The following is an 18,392-nucleotide window of genomic DNA, read 5'->3' as shown; positions in this document are numbered from 1 at the left end:
TATAAAATGCATTAGTTCATCCATTTCTGGGAAAAATATTCTATTGTCGTTATTGAACTAACATATATATTGTCTTTTCGTAATTTCTTGTACTTTTTTAATAATTAATGTTTAATCTAAACAAACTATATTTTAAGAAACTTTTGTCAACATAAAATAGTTAGGGTTAATTGATAAAAATTTATAAGTATAAGATATTATAAATAATTATTTACAAAATGAAAATAGAATTATTTTAAAATATTATTTTTGGAGTAAAATGATAATACCTTGGAACAAAACCTTTGATGTTCAGAAAAAAAATATTGGAGGGAGGGAGGGAGGGAGAGAGAGAGATAGGAATTATATATATCTGTGCGGTCCACTTAGTTAATAATAACGATAGATAAGAGAATTATTTATCCAAAATTAGTAATAGTAAAAAATTCTTGAAAACAGCAACCAAAAAATTTACATTGAAAAAACAGGTTTCTATAATATATATAATCATTTTATGCGAATGAAAATCAAAATTGTAAAGACTAATCACATGATCCCAATAAACTGAAACATCCAATCATTATATGCCTTTTTTTTTTGGAAACTTCCAATCATTATAGGCCTTTCCAGGGAAGATTTTAGTATACCACGTTAGTACATATTATATCACCATGTGGGATTGAGTGACACTCAAATACAACCTTCCTCCGTGGCTCCTTCTGCAAATCAGTCCTATTATCCAATGATCACACATTCCAAACCTGGTATTTTAATCCAAATCCACAGTATCTTCTGCTCATGGGCGGACAAACAATGCAATGGCGGAGAGATTGAAAACTCTTATGTCGGATCCGTAACTAAGATTTTTTTTTTCTTGTAGCAAGTAATTTTATCAAAATCTCAAATGACCTCCAAAACGTACAAACTAATTTTTTAATTATTATTTTCTGAAATTTGGTGCTATTCTTTATTTTATTGTATTTTTAAATTAAAAAAATATTTGGTGTAATAGTTGTGCTATTCTCCAAACTTCAAGGATATTTTATAACAAACAATTTTTTTTATATTTGTATAACAACATGTAAATGTAAAGTAAAACAGAGGGTGTAGTTATCATAATGTATGGTTTAGAATTTCAAGGGCTAACAGACATCTCTAACTGTACTACATTTTATACTCCAAAAATCATTTTGGAATAAAATTTTCTCCAACTTCACTCTATTTTCAATTCTAAAATGGAATAATGACTAGGATTTATGGAATAATTTTACTTATTACTCCATTTTGGAGTTGAACCTTTTTTATTTTTAAAATGATCCTTTAAATTTTAATGTTTTTATTTATTACTTAAATAATATTTAAAAATAATACAATGACATGAAAAATAGGATATTTCATAAATGATTATTTTATAATTTTACATAAAGATCCCTAAAATAATTTTAGATAAAAACAAATTTAAATAATATAAAATAAAAAACATAAATAAGTGATTTTATAGTGACATCATAACTATATATATAATTTTACATAATATAATAATTGAAGATAAACGTGAACTCGATGCACCAATTGAATTTCGAAGAGAAACTCCACTTCTTCAAAATTTCTTGCTTGATTTAAGAATATCAAAAATAAAAGAACTCATTTTTCATTATGAAATGCATTAGTTCATCATTTCTGGGGAAAATATTCTATTGTTGTTATTGAACCAACATATATATTGTCTTTTTATAATTTCTTGTACTTTTTAATAATTAATGTTTAATTTAAACAAACTATATTTTAAGGAATTTTTGTCAACATAAAATAGTTGGGGTTAATTGGTAAAAATTCATAAGTATAAGGTATTATAAATAATTATTAATAAAATGAAAATAGAATCATTTTAAAATATTATCTTTGGAGTAAAAATGAAATAATACATTGGAACAAAACCTTTGATGTTCAGAAAAAAAAACATTGGAACAAAACTTCACTTCATTTTGGTGTTCCACCATTTTAGAGTAAACATTGAAGATGCTTTAAGTGATTAGATTTTAAACTATTTTGTTAGTTCATTTAAAAAACTGTTTTTAGTTTAGGTATAAGATTTATATTTTGAGAAGAGAAAAAGAAAAAATCTAAAGTTAAGACATTAGATTAAAATAACGTATTGGGCATGAAGAAACCTTCTTGCCAAGTAGTATATTCTTTTGGAAGCAATACACAAAAACACATAAAACCTTAACCAGAGTGTGTGAGAGATAAGAGAGGGAGTGCCTCACAGTCACTTTCCTAAACTGATAACTCTTTGAGGATAAACAACGCCTAAAGAGAACCAAATCTAGAGGCCTTCGTATTTAAAGCCCAAACCAAACTTGTAATCCTTCTTCACATGATCCACCTGTTTAATTCAACAAAAGGGTCCTTTTTAATAACCAAATCATTATTAACATACATGAACATGAAGCCGAATGCTTAAAGTTAGTTTCTTTACCTCTGCGGACAGAAGCAAACCGAGTCCAGGACACAATTGTTCTTCCACGTGAGCAGAAACAGCACCATTAGAATCGATCTTTCCTCTTACTCGACTCTAAAACCAAACACAACAAACAAACAAACAAAAAAACACTTAATTAGAACATTTCTTTTAGGTTGGTTGTTTCAAGACTCCAACAGGACAAAGGAAGTACATACCTGTCTGAACATGATGTCATACCCAACACTAGCTGCACCTTCTCTCACCATGAAATGGTAAAAGAAATCTGCTGCTAGAGAGATCTGATCATTACAAAGAAAGAAAAAAATCATGAGTTTTAGCTTAATCAAACTCTATAAAGATGAGACTGGAATTGCCTACCTTGTTTGTAACCTTATGAACATAGTTCATGATAGCCACACCAGAGGAAGCAACTTGCCCAGAGGCAACCTGTTTGGTAACATAATAGTGAAAGTTAGCTTGAAGATCAAAAGAAAAGAACATTGAGAAGTTTGCCCAAATTCTCATTTGGAGAAGAAAGCGTTTACCATTTTATCAGTCTCGTATCTAGCTACATAACCAACAGTAGAGTTGCTTTTCTCACTAAGCCATAAAACTTCGCCACCTAAAGATAGTTTGGGTGTGACATGCTGCAAGAAAACAAAATAAATATAAACACAAGAAAGGGTTTATATTTTAGTAACTAACAAAAAGTTTATCGAATGATAACACAAGAAAACATCTCAGTCATAGCAGAGAGCTTAATAGAACAGAGCTTGAGATGGTTAAAAACATAATAGCAAGGACCAGTTTTGTTTGCTTCACACCTGAATATAGTTAGCTCTGAACAGCGAACTGGTTCCAGGCCCGAACTGATTCCTGTAGTTTCCAAGCTGAAGCTGAGTTCTGTAGTCAGACCCCTACAAAACAAAAACAAAAACGTAAACCATGCATCATTGTCAAAACAAGCTAAAAGAATCAAAACATGTTTCATACATATAGACACAAAAAAAATATTGAACACAGATCATCCCGCACCTTGTAATCAAAGGTGAGCACCCCTTGCGACTTATCTAGCTCATTTGTCAGCTGTCGGAGAGAGAGAAACAAATATGGTTATGGACAAAAAAGAGGCTAATTAATCAGAGAAGAAGAAGAACACAATAGGAAACTTGTATTGTACCTGAGCTGTAGTCTTGACGGTGAAGTTGTCCATTAAATCGCTGTTGAATCTCGCAATAACTGTACCATCCGTCATGAGCTTTCCGTCAAGCATCAACTGGTTTTAAGGTAGAAGTTGGTCAATGTTATTTATAACTTGTTGATTGACAAACAGATCAATAGTATTATACTACCACACAAGAAATTAAAGTATTTTATATAATACCTTTGGGTCAATGAAACTTGTACCAAACTTATAACTGGAAGTTGGAATCTTGACAACCTGCTCATCAGATCCGTCATAAGGAACTTCAGTTGGTCCCATCTGTAAGCTGTTTTTGAAACATCAACTCACAAGCTTAGTTACTTAGGACGCACAAATATGAACTTCAGAAAAAAAATGTACCTATGAATAATAGAAAACTTGTGGTTCATCCTCTTGGTGTAGTCTAGGCGGAAACCTTCAAAGAGTTCTGGCTTTAGAGACTCTGCAAAGTGAAATCAAAACGCACACAATCTTACTTAAAAGGATAATACTTGAAAAAGTATAACAAAACCCACCCCAAGTCAAAGTGTAACAAGACTATTAACTAGAAACAGCTCAAAGGTCATAACTTTAACAAGAAACAGACCAAAGGTCATAACTTTAAGGTTATATCCAGGTATAGGAGAGAGACATAAGTCTTAAAGAGCCAACACCTATTTCGATTTAGGTTTTGTTAGGTTCGATAAAACACAGAGTTAAAGCAAGACCTATAACTCAGAAACCCAAGACAGAGACAGAGACTCTTGTGTGTGGAGTACTCAACTGGTAGCTTCAAGGTGGATATCTTCATAGGGTTTAGGGCAAGGGAGGTTTGAGTAGTCAACTTTCTCTTCGATTTTGGACTTGAGTTGTGCCGTCACATTCGGTAGTGCAAAGCCCGCCATAGCTGCTGCTGAAGAGAAACACTTGTCCAGAAAAGAGAGGAAACTTGGAGAGATTTATAAAGCAAAGAGAAGCGAGAAGACAGAGGAGGAGACTCGATTCTAAGGTTTTTTTTTTTGTTTTTGTTTTGTGACATGTGCGTGTTCGCCAAGGGTTTCGTTTCCTTCCTTATTTGGACTGACCCGGTTTCATTTTTTTACTTTCCTAAAAAGGATAAGTCGGGTCGTACCCGAATTATTTTCGAACTCATTTAGTTAAGAGACATAAACATATGAAAATGCGTGGTTAAGAACCCTCACCTTAAATACTTGTAATGTAAATGTAAATGTTGATGAAAACTTCATATGCATGCAATTAGCAACGTTAAATACTTGTAATCAATCAAATCCATTTAGAATAAAATGAGTAACACAGATTAGTGTTTGATTTTTAAATCTCTATGATCGTTAAGAAACATTTTTCAGACCATCATTAAGCCTTCTTTAATATGGTCTCGTTAAGTCTTCAGCTCTTTATTAGCAAACGCATAAAAATGTGTCTATAAGGAATCTGAGCTTTAAAGAAAAGACCACAATCTAAATTCTCAAAGAGGCTTTCTTATGAGCGCTCACACAGAATCAGGAATCATGTCCAAAACTTTCATCATGAACGCAAACGTAAACGCATCTTCCTGAAGCTTCTCGAATCTGCACGTTATAGCATCAAACATTGGTCAATCACATAGCAAAAACCAACCGACCTTAGTTTGAACACAACTCAAGTCCAGTACAAGCGGATGTGTTTGTAATGTTGAGACTACGTTCATACCTCCCAGATTTGGAGAAATGTCCAGCGCCAAGCTCACATTTGAACAAAAGCAAATTGTTGTCGGTCTTCATTTCTCTCAGTTTCGCCACGAACTTGGCAGGTTCAGAGTACATGACCCTTGGATCTGTTGGTCACAAGTCACAACACAGTTATAAAGAACAACAAGTCAGAAACTAATCATATGCCAAGCTTTTTCAAAAGAGAATCAGGGCAACCATCGATCACAAAGATCAGGAAGTAGCATACTTTGCCAAAATTACAAGCAATCTAATGCTTACCATTTAACCCAGCGGTTACAAGAACATTTGGATAATTCTGCGCCGTAACCTGTTACATTGGAATAGATGCGTCATAGCAGACACCTTCCATGTCATGTATTGCAGATAATAACCAAAAGCGGCGATATACTCACATTGTCAACAGGGGAATATGACTTCATATAGAAGTAAAATTCTTCCTTTCTGGGGTCACCCCACTCCTACAAATGACAGTAACCAACAATAACACATTTTATGAAACACGTTTTCAGATGAATACCAAACAATATCAAATCATAGCTTCTTGATTCACAAGGAGCGAAATCTATCTATGTTCTATCCTGTTCCATGTCATGAGAATTCCCAACTATAAACAAAAGCAGATGATGTACTTTGTAAAGTAAGAACGTATGTTATTTCATGTTTGAACAAGCATCAAACCCACCTCCCATTCTGATGTCGTAAGCGGAATAGTTGGGTCCAGCATTGTCGTCAAAACGTCTACAAAAGGAACTCCAGCGATAACCACCTTGAACAAGTCAGGCCTCATGTTAAGAACAGCACCCATCAGCAGACCACCAGCACTTCTTCCTTCCACACACAGTTTTTCCTTTGAGCAATACTTGAGTTCTATTAAAGATTCAGCACAAGCTATAAAATCAGTGAACGTGTTTTTCTTCTTCAAAAACTTTCCGTTCTCGTACCACTGCCTCCCCATTTCGCCACCACCACGAACATGGGCAATCACATAGATAAAACCACGATCTAACAAGGATAACCTTGATGCCTTGAAATATGGATCCACAGAAATCTGTAACGATAAGAACGATTTAAAGCTTAGCACACAAAAAGTAAGTGAGAGGCCATAAGAGCTTCGGCTAAAGATACCTCATATGAACCATATCCATAAAGCAGACACGGATCAGACCCATCGAGCTTTGCAAGGTTTTTGTTATAAACAATAGACATTGGAATTTGAGTTCCGTCAGCTGCAGTGACCCATTTCCTTTCTGTAACATAATTCGACGCATCAAAACCTCCCAACACCTGTAAAAATGCATCAGGTTACCATAAAGAACAAGCGATGACCATGTGTAGCATCTTATGTACAAAAAAAAAAAAATTGTAAAAGTAAAGTAACAGCCAAAAACGAAAACAAAGAGGAATTTTTAAATTGTTCATGTTCGTTTCATGTAAATAGGACTCGCCACAATTAATGGATACGCTTATGCATTATTTGCAAATATTAAAATTGACAGCTATATGTGCAGAATGCATAGGAAATTGATCTAAATGCATAGGAGATTGATCCAAATGCAGGAGTCGGAAGACTAAGTAGTTTACTTACTGTGTCAATCTTCTTGATAACAGAAGTGCCACTATCCATGTCATAGTCATACACAGAAGGAGGTGTCTTCATGGAGCTGTAGCGGAACCTTAAAACAATGGATGAAAATTCAGACTCTGTTGAGTCAATTGAATAGACCGGATCAATAAAGCTAACACTACGACCAGCTTGGAGTTTGTTCAGAGGCTGTCCCTCAGCTGGAAGCCTATGAACTGTTATCTTCTGCAGTCCCTGTTCACGCTCGAACACTGCAAGATGATCCCGAAAGAGCTGAATTTCCTGAATCTTTACACTGTCCGTATCAAAAATTACAGAATAATTATTAGCTATATGATAAAAGGTCTAAGCCCGTAATATATAGAAATGGCATTAAGAACTAGTTGGAAGTTCCTATGGATTTTTGGATATGAACACTGACAATGGCAAATAGAATCTAACAAGTATGTTTTACCTTTCTCTATGTGGAATCAGAACTGTTGTTTTAGATGTGTCATCAACTGAACAGGCCACCAGTTCTGAGTTGTAAAACTCAGTGCTCCTTCTCTGGATGAAAAAGTGGCTCCCTCGATGACTGACAGATGAATCAATGCCATCCTCACGAGGTGTCAGCACCTTGAGTCCATCCTGAGGCTTGGACACATCAAGCGAGAAGACAAATCTTGTAGTTTTGCTTTCGGATGCAACAAATATGTACTTATGGCTCTCAGATGAGTGAAGATCAAGAGAAAACATATCATCCTTCTCGTGGTAAAGGCATACATCACTGGATTGTTCTGTCCCCAACTTATGTAACCAAACCTATCACAAAGAATGCACAGAAATAACAACATGAAGTTCCAAAGAAACAGTATTCAATGTAATAACAATACTTAATAGCAAAATCTAAATAAAAAAAAAGGTTCAGAAGTAAACCTTATCAGGTCGCAGGATTTCGTCCATAGTAATGTAGACCAAAGCATCATTACCAGCCCATTCAAGATAACAAGTCAGTCCTTTCAGTGGCTGTCCTAATGGTTTCAGGGTCTCAGAGTCGATGACATTCACTGTATATATCTCATCACCTTTTGTGTCCTCTGCATACGCCACCAATTTATGATCTGGACTAGCCTGAAGACAGCATTAAAGAGAATGAAACATCACTGTTAACAAAAGAGCAGTTTAAAAAAAAAAAAAATCAAAATCTATATCTAGCAAAAGTCTCCCAGAGTCTAACCTTGAAGGCACCAATACTGTAGTAGTCATACTCTTGGGCCTTGATATTCTCATCCAAAATGATATGCTCACGAGGAGCATCTGGACCAGTTGGCATGGTATCATAAACAGAAGGTTCAGCTTTGTTGTCAGCAATCAAACGCCTACAGTGCTGAACATACTCCTTTCCTTGAAGATTCTTCTTGTAATAGTAGTAAGGACCTTTTCTTAGAGGTGCAGATATATCATCTTCTTTGATCCTCCCTCTTATTTCAGCAAACAGCGTATTCTCAAATTCCTTAGTCCCTGCCCAAAAAAAAATAAAAAGTTTCCATCTAATTATCTCACAACTTGCACAGTCAATGTATTATAGGCATGAGCATTTGTAACTGAAACCAGAGTCTAAACCGAACTCTAACCGGAAAAGCCTAAACCAAACTCAAAAACAGAATCCGAATTAGTATTTGAAACCTAAATAAATAACTCAAATACTCAATTTAAAGTTTATTTAAATATATGATAATATCCACACGGAGACCACACCAACCTAAGTTTTGATCTAAAATGGAACACATAATCATAAAAAAAAAAAAAATCTAACCAAATCCAAGTCCTATTAACCGAACCGGAATCCGAAATATTATTAAACCGGATCTGAAATGTGCACACCAAATCCCTAAAACCCTAACTCACCAGACATGACGGAATGAGTATAGTCATTTTCTTGACGGAGGTAAGAAAGCATATCGGGATTGCAACGAGAATCGTCGCGGAGCCAGTAGTATTTGTCAACCCTAACGTCACCGAACATCTGCATCACGTGCTCCACTTTCTTCGCCGCGGGAGGGGATCTCGATTCCGCCATGTCTCCCGATGCCGTCGTCAACCGCAACGATGAAGAACACAAGCGTGGATTAGATCTGCTGCGGCGAGGAAGAAGAGGAGGGAGGCAAGAGAGAGAAGCACCGAAGTGGAGAAGACGAGGAGGGTGAGGTGCGAGAAAGTGAGAGCCAAGGGCAGCAACGAGTCCTCGTCTTATTATCATCTACTACAGGTTGGGTGGTGTTTATCTAGTGGCGAGCGCAATACTCGGGACGAGTTTGTTATTCGGTGATGGTCGGTTATTTCCGGTTTAGATTGTACCAAATCCGGTTAAATTAAATTCCACAATTCGAACTCATTCATCACATTTTTTGCTTTGATCAAATACGATTTCAAAACAATGCTGTTTAATTAGTAATTACTATTGAACTTGAGAATGTTGGTGGCTTCATGATTTTTTTCATTGTTGATTATTTTGTGGGAATATTTTGCTCTGAGTCTCTGTTTTCTCCCTCTTTTTTGTAAGGTTTTATAATCTTTTTTTTTATAACAGCCTAAATGGCATTTATAATCTTTTTGTAAAATCTTTTTGTAAGATATTTTTTAAAATCTTTTTGTAAGGTTTTATAATCTTGTTTTAAATGGCATCGAACAAACAATTAATTGTTATAAGATTTTAATTTTTTAAATTGATAAAAAATTATTTTCATTTTGAAAAGTTATGATATTTTTGTACTTCATTTTTTTAAAAATAAACTATGTTTTAACACTTTTTTACTATTTACTAAATTTTAAATATAAAATAAAGAATATTTATTTATAATGAAGGAGCATCAATTTTTTTTAAGTGACTATATAAATCCGGCCAGGCACTGGAAATACCATAAAACTTCGAATATGAGGTGAGATGTAGGAGGAGCTAAAACGACTCCTCAAAAACGGGTGAATCCCATGTTAGGCAAGGGCTCAGCCCTTCAGATCTAATGGAAAGCAACGAGTCTGTTCTCGAAAACCCTAGTTTCCAAAAACCCCAAATCACAAAGACGATCTAGCTATCCCCGAACAAAGAACTGCCATGAGTGTTGGTGTTTGAAAATAAGAAGATATGTCCTCGGTATCATGCCTCCAAGACACCTCACTCAAGAAAAGTGGAGAAGCTTTAAATACACTGGTTTCAGATCCGCCGTAAGAACGTCGACATGACAAAAGAAAGAAACAGAGAGAAGACGCTACAGCTCACTGGTTGATTCTTGGAACCAGTCTCTGACAACCAAAGGCGTCCAGCAGCTAAGGACCCGTAGACAATGACGACTCAAATTTCTTTGCCTTAGCTCCAAAGTATCCTTAGCACCCAAGGAATCTCTAGTTTCAAATTTTTTTTCTTTGTCTAAATTCGCAAAAGATCGATAAAAATTTAGAGATTAAAACAAGAAAGAGAAGAAAGACAGATAAATCTAAAAATGAGACAAGTAACTAAAAGATTGAAAAAGAGGAGGTAGTGACCGACAGCTGAAAAGGTATTACCTTCTCGACCACTAGAACAAAGAGCAAGAGAGATGGTGAGTGTTGCATCTGTGTGTTTTAAATCTATGTGCATCAATAAAAGGTTAGCATTCGTTGGTAGGAAGATAAACTCGCTATCAAGGTTGGCATCTGAGATTTTCGGTTTAGAAAATTTATATTTTCTATATAAGTATGTATTCTTATAAGAAAAAAATCGAGTTTTGAAGCTGTTATAAATACATGTAAGATATGTAAGATTATTCACTCACACAATAATAAGAAATCTTAAACATGTATTTGTCTCAATATATTTTGCTTTTTACGTTTTCAAAAATTATTTTTTTCAAAGTTAATTCGCGTTGGTCCACAAGAGGAGTTCGAAAGAGAATGAATAGAGAGAGAGTTCTTAGGATACTTCTTTCAACTATAGAAATATTATAAATATATGTTTAATATATAGAAGAATATTTACTGAATTTTAAGTATATTTGAATGGAAATGAGAGTCATGACTCTTTCTAGTACCATGGAGCCTTCTCAACCAAAACCGCAGATAACAACAAACGTGTGAAAATAAATAGAGGCGTGCGTCTCAAGAAAAGACAAGACCATTAAAACCTGGTACTCTTCAACCTCCCCCACCACTTCATCTTCACCCTCTCGGCTGAACCACCACTTTCTCCATTCCCAAGTTTACCAAGTATCAGTTTCGTCTCTCTTAGTCTCCCTCCATAATCCTTCTTCCACGTGTCAAACATCTGTTTCAACCTCCTTAGCTCCCTCTCCGGATCCAAGTTCGCTTCCACCTGACCAGACTTCACTTCCATCAAGAACTTTGTGTCATCACCAAACACCTGAGCTCTCTGTCCGAACTCCTCTGCTAACCTGCTTATCACACTTAAACCCACACCTACACTTCTTGTTCTCGCATGTGTCCTGAAATCACCACTTCCTGAAAAATCAGTTGCATCGCTTGCGTTCACAGACGCATCGGAGTTTCTCGCTGAGTCCTCCACCTCTAGGCTTTTCTTTGCAATGGAAAGACTCGACTGCAATGATCTCATTTGCTTTTGCCAGATCTCTTCCATTGATTTCATCTTTGTTTCGTATTCAGACCACCGGTTATCGTACTGCTGGAGTCTTTGTCGGAGAATGTCGTTCTCCTCTTCTTTCTCACGAAGTGCAGCTTCGCTTTTCAGAACCCTGCGCTGAAGTTCTGAAAGTACTGATGCCTTCACCAGCACCTCGTCTGACTCATTTCTCTGCGTAAACAAATCAGTTCACAAGTCAAGTAATGTTCATTTATAAACCTTACGTGAGATAAAGTAATCTAGGACCTTGGTGCCTCCAGAATTTAGCCAACCAATATCCCCAGCACATCTTCTAACCAGCTCGCCACGAATTGCTGCAAGTAAAGGAAACTTTTAATAAATCCAATCCGTTTGACATTTCACGGTTTAATCAACCCTTTTTTACCTGACTGTATTACAACAGATGCATCAACGGTGGCTTTATATTGTCTCTTAGCAATCCTTTTCTTAACATGGCTTTGGATAGCAGATGAAGCTCTATGCCTCCGAAGTAACTCTGTGTATTCCTTTCTTACCTTTTCTCCGCGAACAACTGAAACAACAGGAGGTATGAAGAAGCCGTAGCTCAAGTTAAACTGAAACTGTCTCCACTTTACAGAGATTACCAAAACATTGAAATGAGACTAGGTGTTATACATGATTGAAGAACGGTAACTCTTCTTTTATGCTCTCTTAGACGACTACGTGCTTGGTGCCCTCTAAAACAGCTTTGGAGACGTAAGATCCCATGAAGAGTACGGTTCCTTGTATCTTCAAGAACCCCAATCTGCAAAGGTGAAGTAAGAGTTCCTAATTTGGGGCCCCTTCTAGAGAAAGTGAAGACATAAAAAGACTAGCTATATAGTACCTGGCCAGTTCTGAAAAACAGTTTTGTGTAGCCGACTTGATACATCTCTGGCAAGATGTTGAACTGATGAAGAATCGCAACCGAAACACTAAGAGGATCTTTTGTTGCAATGCTCTCCAGCAGAAGGAAACCATACCTGAAGTGTGACAAGAGAAACAACATGAATGTTTTGACTATTCAACATTATTGCAAAACTATGGAAGTGCCGCTACTGAATACTGATGGGAGTTTGTCACCTTCTAGCAAATTTCTGATGAGACATTCTGGTGGGAAATCCGGACCGGGAAATTCGAACCACCTCTAGGACACCACAACATCTTAGCTGCTGTAAGACAAGACCTTGCTCATACAACCCCGGAGACTGAACATTGTTTGGTTTTATGCAGCGAATGAAATGTGGTGTCGTGTTCCCTAGACGCTGCATCAACTGGAAAAGTTGATCCTGAAAGATGTATCCAGGCATGGTCACTAATTAGTTATTATAACATGATGAGAAAACAGAAGAAATCTGTGTTTAAGGCAAAAGTGACTTACCTTAAATTTAGTTGCTACACTCAGTCGCTGGGAGTCAGCTCCACCTGCTTTGTATAAAGGACCAGCAACAGGTTTTTCAGAATGAATTAGCATACTAAAAGCAAAGGCTTGAGGTAGGTGGCAAGAGCAAGATGACAAAAGCTTAATAGAATCTGAATGCAGTAAATCCCGGTTCTTCTCTAGAAATCCAGTTGTCTCATACGTAACCTGAGTTTGGAAAAGCAAGTAAAAATGAACCCACAGACCCAACAACATAACATGCCTTATGTTCTGTAAAACAGTGCCACTGAGTTTTCTAAAGCTTATTACCTCTCCAGCATAATGAGAAACCGTAAAAACCTTCCCTCGATCTCCTCTGAAACAGGAATTAGTACTTAGGTGTTCCTTAAGCTTGTTGGCAAATGTCAGATCTGTGCCATTCGGAAATGTGGATTCCTCATCAAGAAGCGAGAGCAGACCTAATGGTTTCTGCACAGAAGTGATATTTACCTGTCTTAGAACTTGGAACACATGCTTTGGAATAAACAATAAGTATGCTCCAACACAATACATCTCAACAATTTCTACGAAGCTTGATGATCGAAGTCATCACCAAACCTCATAACAGATGTACCCATATGTAGCATGTGCTGGTATCACATTAGTTAATACCATTACCTTTTCAAAGAGACTGAGACAATTTTGGTTGTCCTCAAAATCAACCCTTGTCCAGTCAATGCCATCCTGGATATATTCCTGGAAGAGCAGAAAGACATATTAAGCCTCAGAACTGGATAGTTTGTCTGTCATGTGAATGCTCAACCTAGATAGTAGATACTTTACCTCCTGAAACAAATTTTTCAAAAAAAAAAAAAGATACTTTACCTCCTGCTCCAGCTTGAATAGATGACGATTAAAGTGTTGCTGCAATCTCTCATTTGCATAATTTATACAGAACTGCTCAAAACTATTCTTCTGCAACATGTGAAGCAATTATTCAGCAATATTGACATTGGTACAAAATTTAAACAGAAGATGCATACATCAAACCACTTTCCTGTAAAATGTATTCCCATTCTTTCTCATCATGCAATGTGGATACAACAACAAGTTGAGATTTAAAAAATAAATAAACTAAAATCTCTATGAGAAAATACGAAAAATAGTTCCTAAGCATTCAGATTTTCAAGCAGATAGATTAACGTAGAGAAAGTGCAGTGTATTATGGAATTTAACAGTCACGCTTCTAATGACAGTTCCTCCAGGTCCTGACGAATGTTTCCTATAAGTTTCTATGGTTGTCATGATTCAGTGATTTAACTTTGATAGCTTCCGTGAGTTCATGCAGGAAAAAAAAAGAAAATAGTTAGAGTAGAAGAAGCATACATTGAATGATTCAAAGCCATAGATATCCAGAATGCTGATGGATCTGCCAGTCCTCCTTTTTCCCACCGCAAGAGATTTGTTTATCTGTTCAACCAGCCAGTCAAATAGGCAGGCATAAATTGACTTTGCTAAAGCATCTCTTGCGTCAATGGCCTGAAAGTAAAAAATATATAGAGTTTCAGCACACAAAGGAATAAACAAGTCATTATCTCCGGAAGGAATAATCATGTACTGCAAGGCTTGATGCAAAATAAATAAGAAGCATAGATCATGACTACACACGTTACTCAGAATACAGTGAAAAAATAAAAAAAAACTAAATGCTAGCGATTCTATAAACGGCTTACCTGCGATAGTGTTAGCTTCTGTACAATAGTATCATTTCTCACTTTCATATTACGCTTTGATAGAGCTAGCTTAAGCTCATTGATTTTGCAGCCAATCAATTTAGCAACAGTTGACAAACCTGAAGAAAAAAGCAAAAATTACAGTAACTTAAGTGCAAGAGAAGGATACAAAAACTTTTAACGGTGGCATTTTCGAACACAATATACAGAAAAGGATAGAATCATTTTCGGACTAAAGAGCCTTACTCTCATCTTCCTTAGGTTCAACGTGGTTTTCATTGTCAATAACGGTGAAAGAAACATTCCCTAGCCATAAAACTGCTGCAAGCATTGCGAACACGCTTTCTTGATCTTCTTTACTAACGTGCACAATATCCAGAGCTTCCTGTAACAGCAAGTTTTTCAATCGGACAATCAAATTAAATGTCTGAAAGAACAAATTAAATTGACTGAAATGATGTTTACCGTGACAGCTTGAAAACGTTCAGCGTCATCAACTCCATTGATTGAATAACAATTGCTCTGTTGCAAATATTTATACTCTTCTGCGCTTGTCAAATTTAGCTTCTCTGATTTGACAATGAGTGAAATTAAAAAAAAAGTCAGATATACATATTGTTCCCACTTAGCCAGTAACTAATAATCTACGCTGAACACTTCGACTTGCTTTGATCAGAAAAAAAAAAAGAACATTTCGACTTGCAAGGGATGCAACCATAGAATTTTTTTAATAAGCTCTTTGTAGGATTCAGATTTACCAAATTTTACCTCTAAGCGTAGGTGAAGCCCCAGCACAAAGCTGATAAAATATATGATATGACCTTTCTCCTTCCGCACATTGAACCACTCTAGACTATTAAAAATGTGTCAGAATTAAAAGGAAACATGGCAATGTTACCAAAGTATGTATCGAAGCAGCTAAAACTATATAGAGGAACTTACCTTTTCTAATAAAACTGCAAAATTTGAAGAAACAGCAAAAAAAACTAAGTTAGCATTTGTATAGGAAAAAGAATAACAAAACACTGTGATACAGGAGCAACTACAAGGTTTGTGCTTACATGTTTGAACTTTAGCACCGGAAATCTTTCCTGTTTCACTAAAATGAATCTCTATCAGCTTCCCCTGTCAAATATTAACATCAAATAAATATTATGATACTAGCAGAGGCCCAAAACATTCAATGCATAAAAGCTATAATGGGGATTGGGGGCTTACAAAACGGCTGGAATTATCGTTTCTCAATGTTTTGGCATTTCCAAATGCTTCCAATATGGGATTAGTCTTTAATATCTCATACTCGATCCCACTCCCACCTCCAAGAGCAGCCAAGTATTGCATTGCTATCTTTGCTGTCTCAGTTTTCCCTGCTCCACTCTCTCCACTGTATTGAAAACATATCTTGTGATAAGAAAACACTTACAAAGATTTACCCCTACCATACCAGCACAAGCGAAATATTGAAACATGTAGTTACCTAAGTTGTAATAGCAGCTAACTTAAATAGGAAGAAACTCTGACTAACCTTATAATGATGGATTGGTTAACTTCATCTGGAATGGAAAACAAAACAGGATAAGAATGAAAACATAGAGTGCAATACGGTTAAACTAATTAAGAAAGATGATCCCACCTCGTATCATTTCACGGATTGCTGTATCTGCAATAGCATAGACATGAGGGCTCTCATTTGATCTTTTCCTGTATGCTTCAATGTTACTATTTCCATACAAAGGAACCTCTTTGAAGGGATTCACAGCCACTAGAACGGGTCCTGCTTTTGTCTAGCACCATAAGGAGAAAAACTCAGAAAAGAAATAAAACAAAATTTACAATAGAATTCAGGGTACTAAATCAGCAGAAACGGCTTACATATATCATGTCTTGGTTGTACCTATACTCAAGGTTGTACAACACCGCTGGTTCATTTAAGTAACTTAGTTGCATGAGATCATCTACTCCATCAAGTATATCAGGATTTGCAGGTACTAGTGTCTCTGATCTGACTTTTAAAACCTGTTAAATCAAGTTGCAGTATTTAGATTCTGCTCAAACACTTAAAAATAGTAATCAACATCTAAATCAGGGAATTAAAAGAGTCATTTACATTTCCCTCAGGAAGTTTAACAACAGACTCTTCTCCTGAAGTTGACAACACCTTCCCCAGCTCCCAGTTACCACTTGGAAGTTGGACCCAAAATTGCAGTACCTGGAAAAGAATGTTTGCTCTAGTATTTGTTGGACCAAACCAAAAAAAGATCAACCATAAGCATACCTTCTTCCGAGCATATACGCTTGTGTCGCTCCACCTACGGTCAGTATTCTGAGGCAACGGCACAATAGGATCTCCATCAACAATTGAAGACACCTCTCCATTTGAAACGCTGTACGGTGAATCCTCATTACCATTATCTCCAGTTCCATTGAACCCATTCTTCAAGTGACCATTCCGTGGAATAATCAGATCTTTCACAAGAGCACTCGAGTTCTCAAGGGGATCAGAGAGTGGCGGTGAACCAAGAAATCTATAATCCGCTGGCATTGATTTAAGTGACTGAACAGATGGCTTAACCTTCTGGGACATATTTCCTGTAAAAAGAGAGGGAGAGAGAGACCGCTGTTTAGTTCAAGGGAAGAGAGACCAGAAAGACAAAAGTGTTTTGTGGTTTGCTTAAAGAAGAAGACAGAGAGAGACCAAAGTTTAAACAAGAGAACAACAGAGAGGGACCATACTTTTAGGAGGACGTAGACTAAAGTATTCAGTCATGTTCAGTCGCTATTACAAACAGTTGCATAATCAAGCAAAAAGCAAAAAAAAAGATTAGGCAATCTTTCTGTCTAAATGAAGTGAAAAAGCAATGCAAGATCCAATGGATTTCACCAAAAAGAAGATCTCACTCAAATAACAAATCTAAGGCTTGTTCTTACACTCAGCTTTTGATCTTGGTGAGATCTAAAACAAACCAGTTTCTTCAGCAGCACAAGACCGCTTCCATAGATACAGATTTTGATTTCTTGATTTCATAAGAAAAGATCAAGAAGAGAGTAAAGATTGAAAGTTGTGAAATCAATTACCTTTTTTTCTAAATTAGAAAACCAAATCAGGAACCAGTGAGAGACTTGAGATTCGCGAGAATTTGATTCAACCGATGAGATAGATCTTGGTCATAGACACAGACATTCATTCACACACACTTTATAAATTTCCGAGATTCTAGACGTAGACTATTCGGGAAAACGATAAACAAGGAATAGAATATAAAAGGAGAAGGAAAAATAAATACTCCTAACACTTTGGACCGGGGGGTACTACAGTAACAATAGTGAGTAAAGAAAATTTGAGAGAGAAGATCGAGAAAATTTGGAGAGAAAATCGGGAAGACGACAGAAGAAGCAAATGCAACTCCTTTTCTTCTTTCTCTGTTTAGTAAAACTGTTTTCTTTGTTAAATTTTCTACTTTTTTTTTTTAATTTGGTCATCCGATTTCTGACAGAAGTTTTGATGAATGTCTCTTTTGGCCAGCCACCACCACCACCTAGTGGAATTTTCAGCAACCTCACGTGGTCGATTTTCCTATTATACCCTTTGATATTTCTTATTAGCCGATTTTTCATTTTTGTTTTCAAAATTATGGGTATCACAAAGTTTAATGATGATATTTTCCTTATTTAATGACTTTTTAAAATTTTAAACTGTAACTAAAAACGGAACTAGTTTAATTTTTTTTTAAAAAATCTTCGTGTACAAATGA

General features: G+C 36.0%; 3 protein-coding genes across 3 annotated transcripts; all 3 read right to left on the bottom strand.

Annotated features, from left to right (window-relative positions):
- Window positions 1-2,095: 2,095 nt before the first annotated feature.
- Window positions 2,096-4,695, bottom strand: LOC108856670 (probable mitochondrial import receptor subunit TOM40-2). The gene is made up of 11 exons (XM_018630525.2): window positions 4,411-4,695; window positions 4,008-4,089; window positions 3,828-3,933; window positions 3,624-3,719; window positions 3,479-3,529; window positions 3,268-3,360; window positions 2,989-3,090; window positions 2,822-2,890; window positions 2,659-2,742; window positions 2,459-2,554; window positions 2,096-2,365 (listed from the first exon to the last, which is right to left on the bottom strand). The coding sequence occupies exons 1-11, from the start codon at window positions 4,529-4,531 to the stop codon at window positions 2,306-2,308; spliced, it is 960 nt and encodes a 319-aa protein (XP_018486027.1). The 5' UTR covers window positions 4,532-4,695; the 3' UTR covers window positions 2,096-2,305.
- A 202-nt stretch (window positions 4,696-4,897) lies between these two features.
- Window positions 4,898-9,194, bottom strand: LOC108812428 (uncharacterized). Its single transcript, XM_018584688.2, has 11 exons — window positions 8,826-9,194; window positions 8,155-8,438; window positions 7,854-8,048; window positions 7,393-7,739; window positions 6,942-7,233; window positions 6,482-6,640; window positions 6,039-6,404; window positions 5,749-5,814; window positions 5,615-5,663; window positions 5,337-5,460; window positions 4,898-5,215 (listed from the first exon to the last, which is right to left on the bottom strand). Exons 1-11 carry the CDS (start codon window positions 9,175-9,177, stop codon window positions 5,137-5,139), a joined length of 2,313 nt encoding a protein of 770 aa, XP_018440190.1. The 5' UTR covers window positions 9,178-9,194; the 3' UTR covers window positions 4,898-5,136.
- Window positions 9,195-10,869: 1,675 nt separating this feature from the next.
- On the bottom strand, window positions 10,870-18,135 carry LOC108856635 (myosin-3). Its single transcript, XM_018630492.2, has 24 exons — window positions 17,716-18,135; window positions 16,916-17,229; window positions 16,748-16,849; window positions 16,513-16,656; window positions 16,274-16,424; window positions 16,166-16,193; window positions 15,859-16,024; window positions 15,702-15,765; window positions 15,583-15,596; window positions 15,409-15,493; window positions 15,106-15,209; window positions 14,887-15,025; window positions 14,641-14,759; window positions 14,294-14,446; window positions 13,793-13,882; window positions 13,586-13,663; window positions 13,238-13,396; window positions 12,929-13,135; window positions 12,631-12,836; window positions 12,395-12,530; window positions 12,184-12,313; window positions 11,933-12,079; window positions 11,794-11,861; window positions 10,870-11,718 (listed from the first exon to the last, which is right to left on the bottom strand). Exons 2-24 carry the CDS (start codon window positions 17,222-17,224, stop codon window positions 11,068-11,070), a joined length of 3,450 nt encoding a protein of 1,149 aa, XP_018485994.1. The 5' UTR covers window positions 17,225-17,229; window positions 17,716-18,135; the 3' UTR covers window positions 10,870-11,067.
- Between the last annotated feature and the right edge of the window lie 257 nt (window positions 18,136-18,392).

The sequence above is a fragment of the Raphanus sativus genome, chromosome 1 (assembly GCF_000801105.2).
Source record: "Raphanus sativus cultivar WK10039 chromosome 1, ASM80110v3, whole genome shotgun sequence".
Lineage (NCBI taxonomy): Eukaryota > Viridiplantae > Streptophyta > Magnoliopsida > Brassicales > Brassicaceae > Raphanus > Raphanus sativus.
The sequence above is the reverse complement of the archived record's forward strand: the minus strand, read 5'-3'. Positions and strand labels throughout refer to the sequence as shown.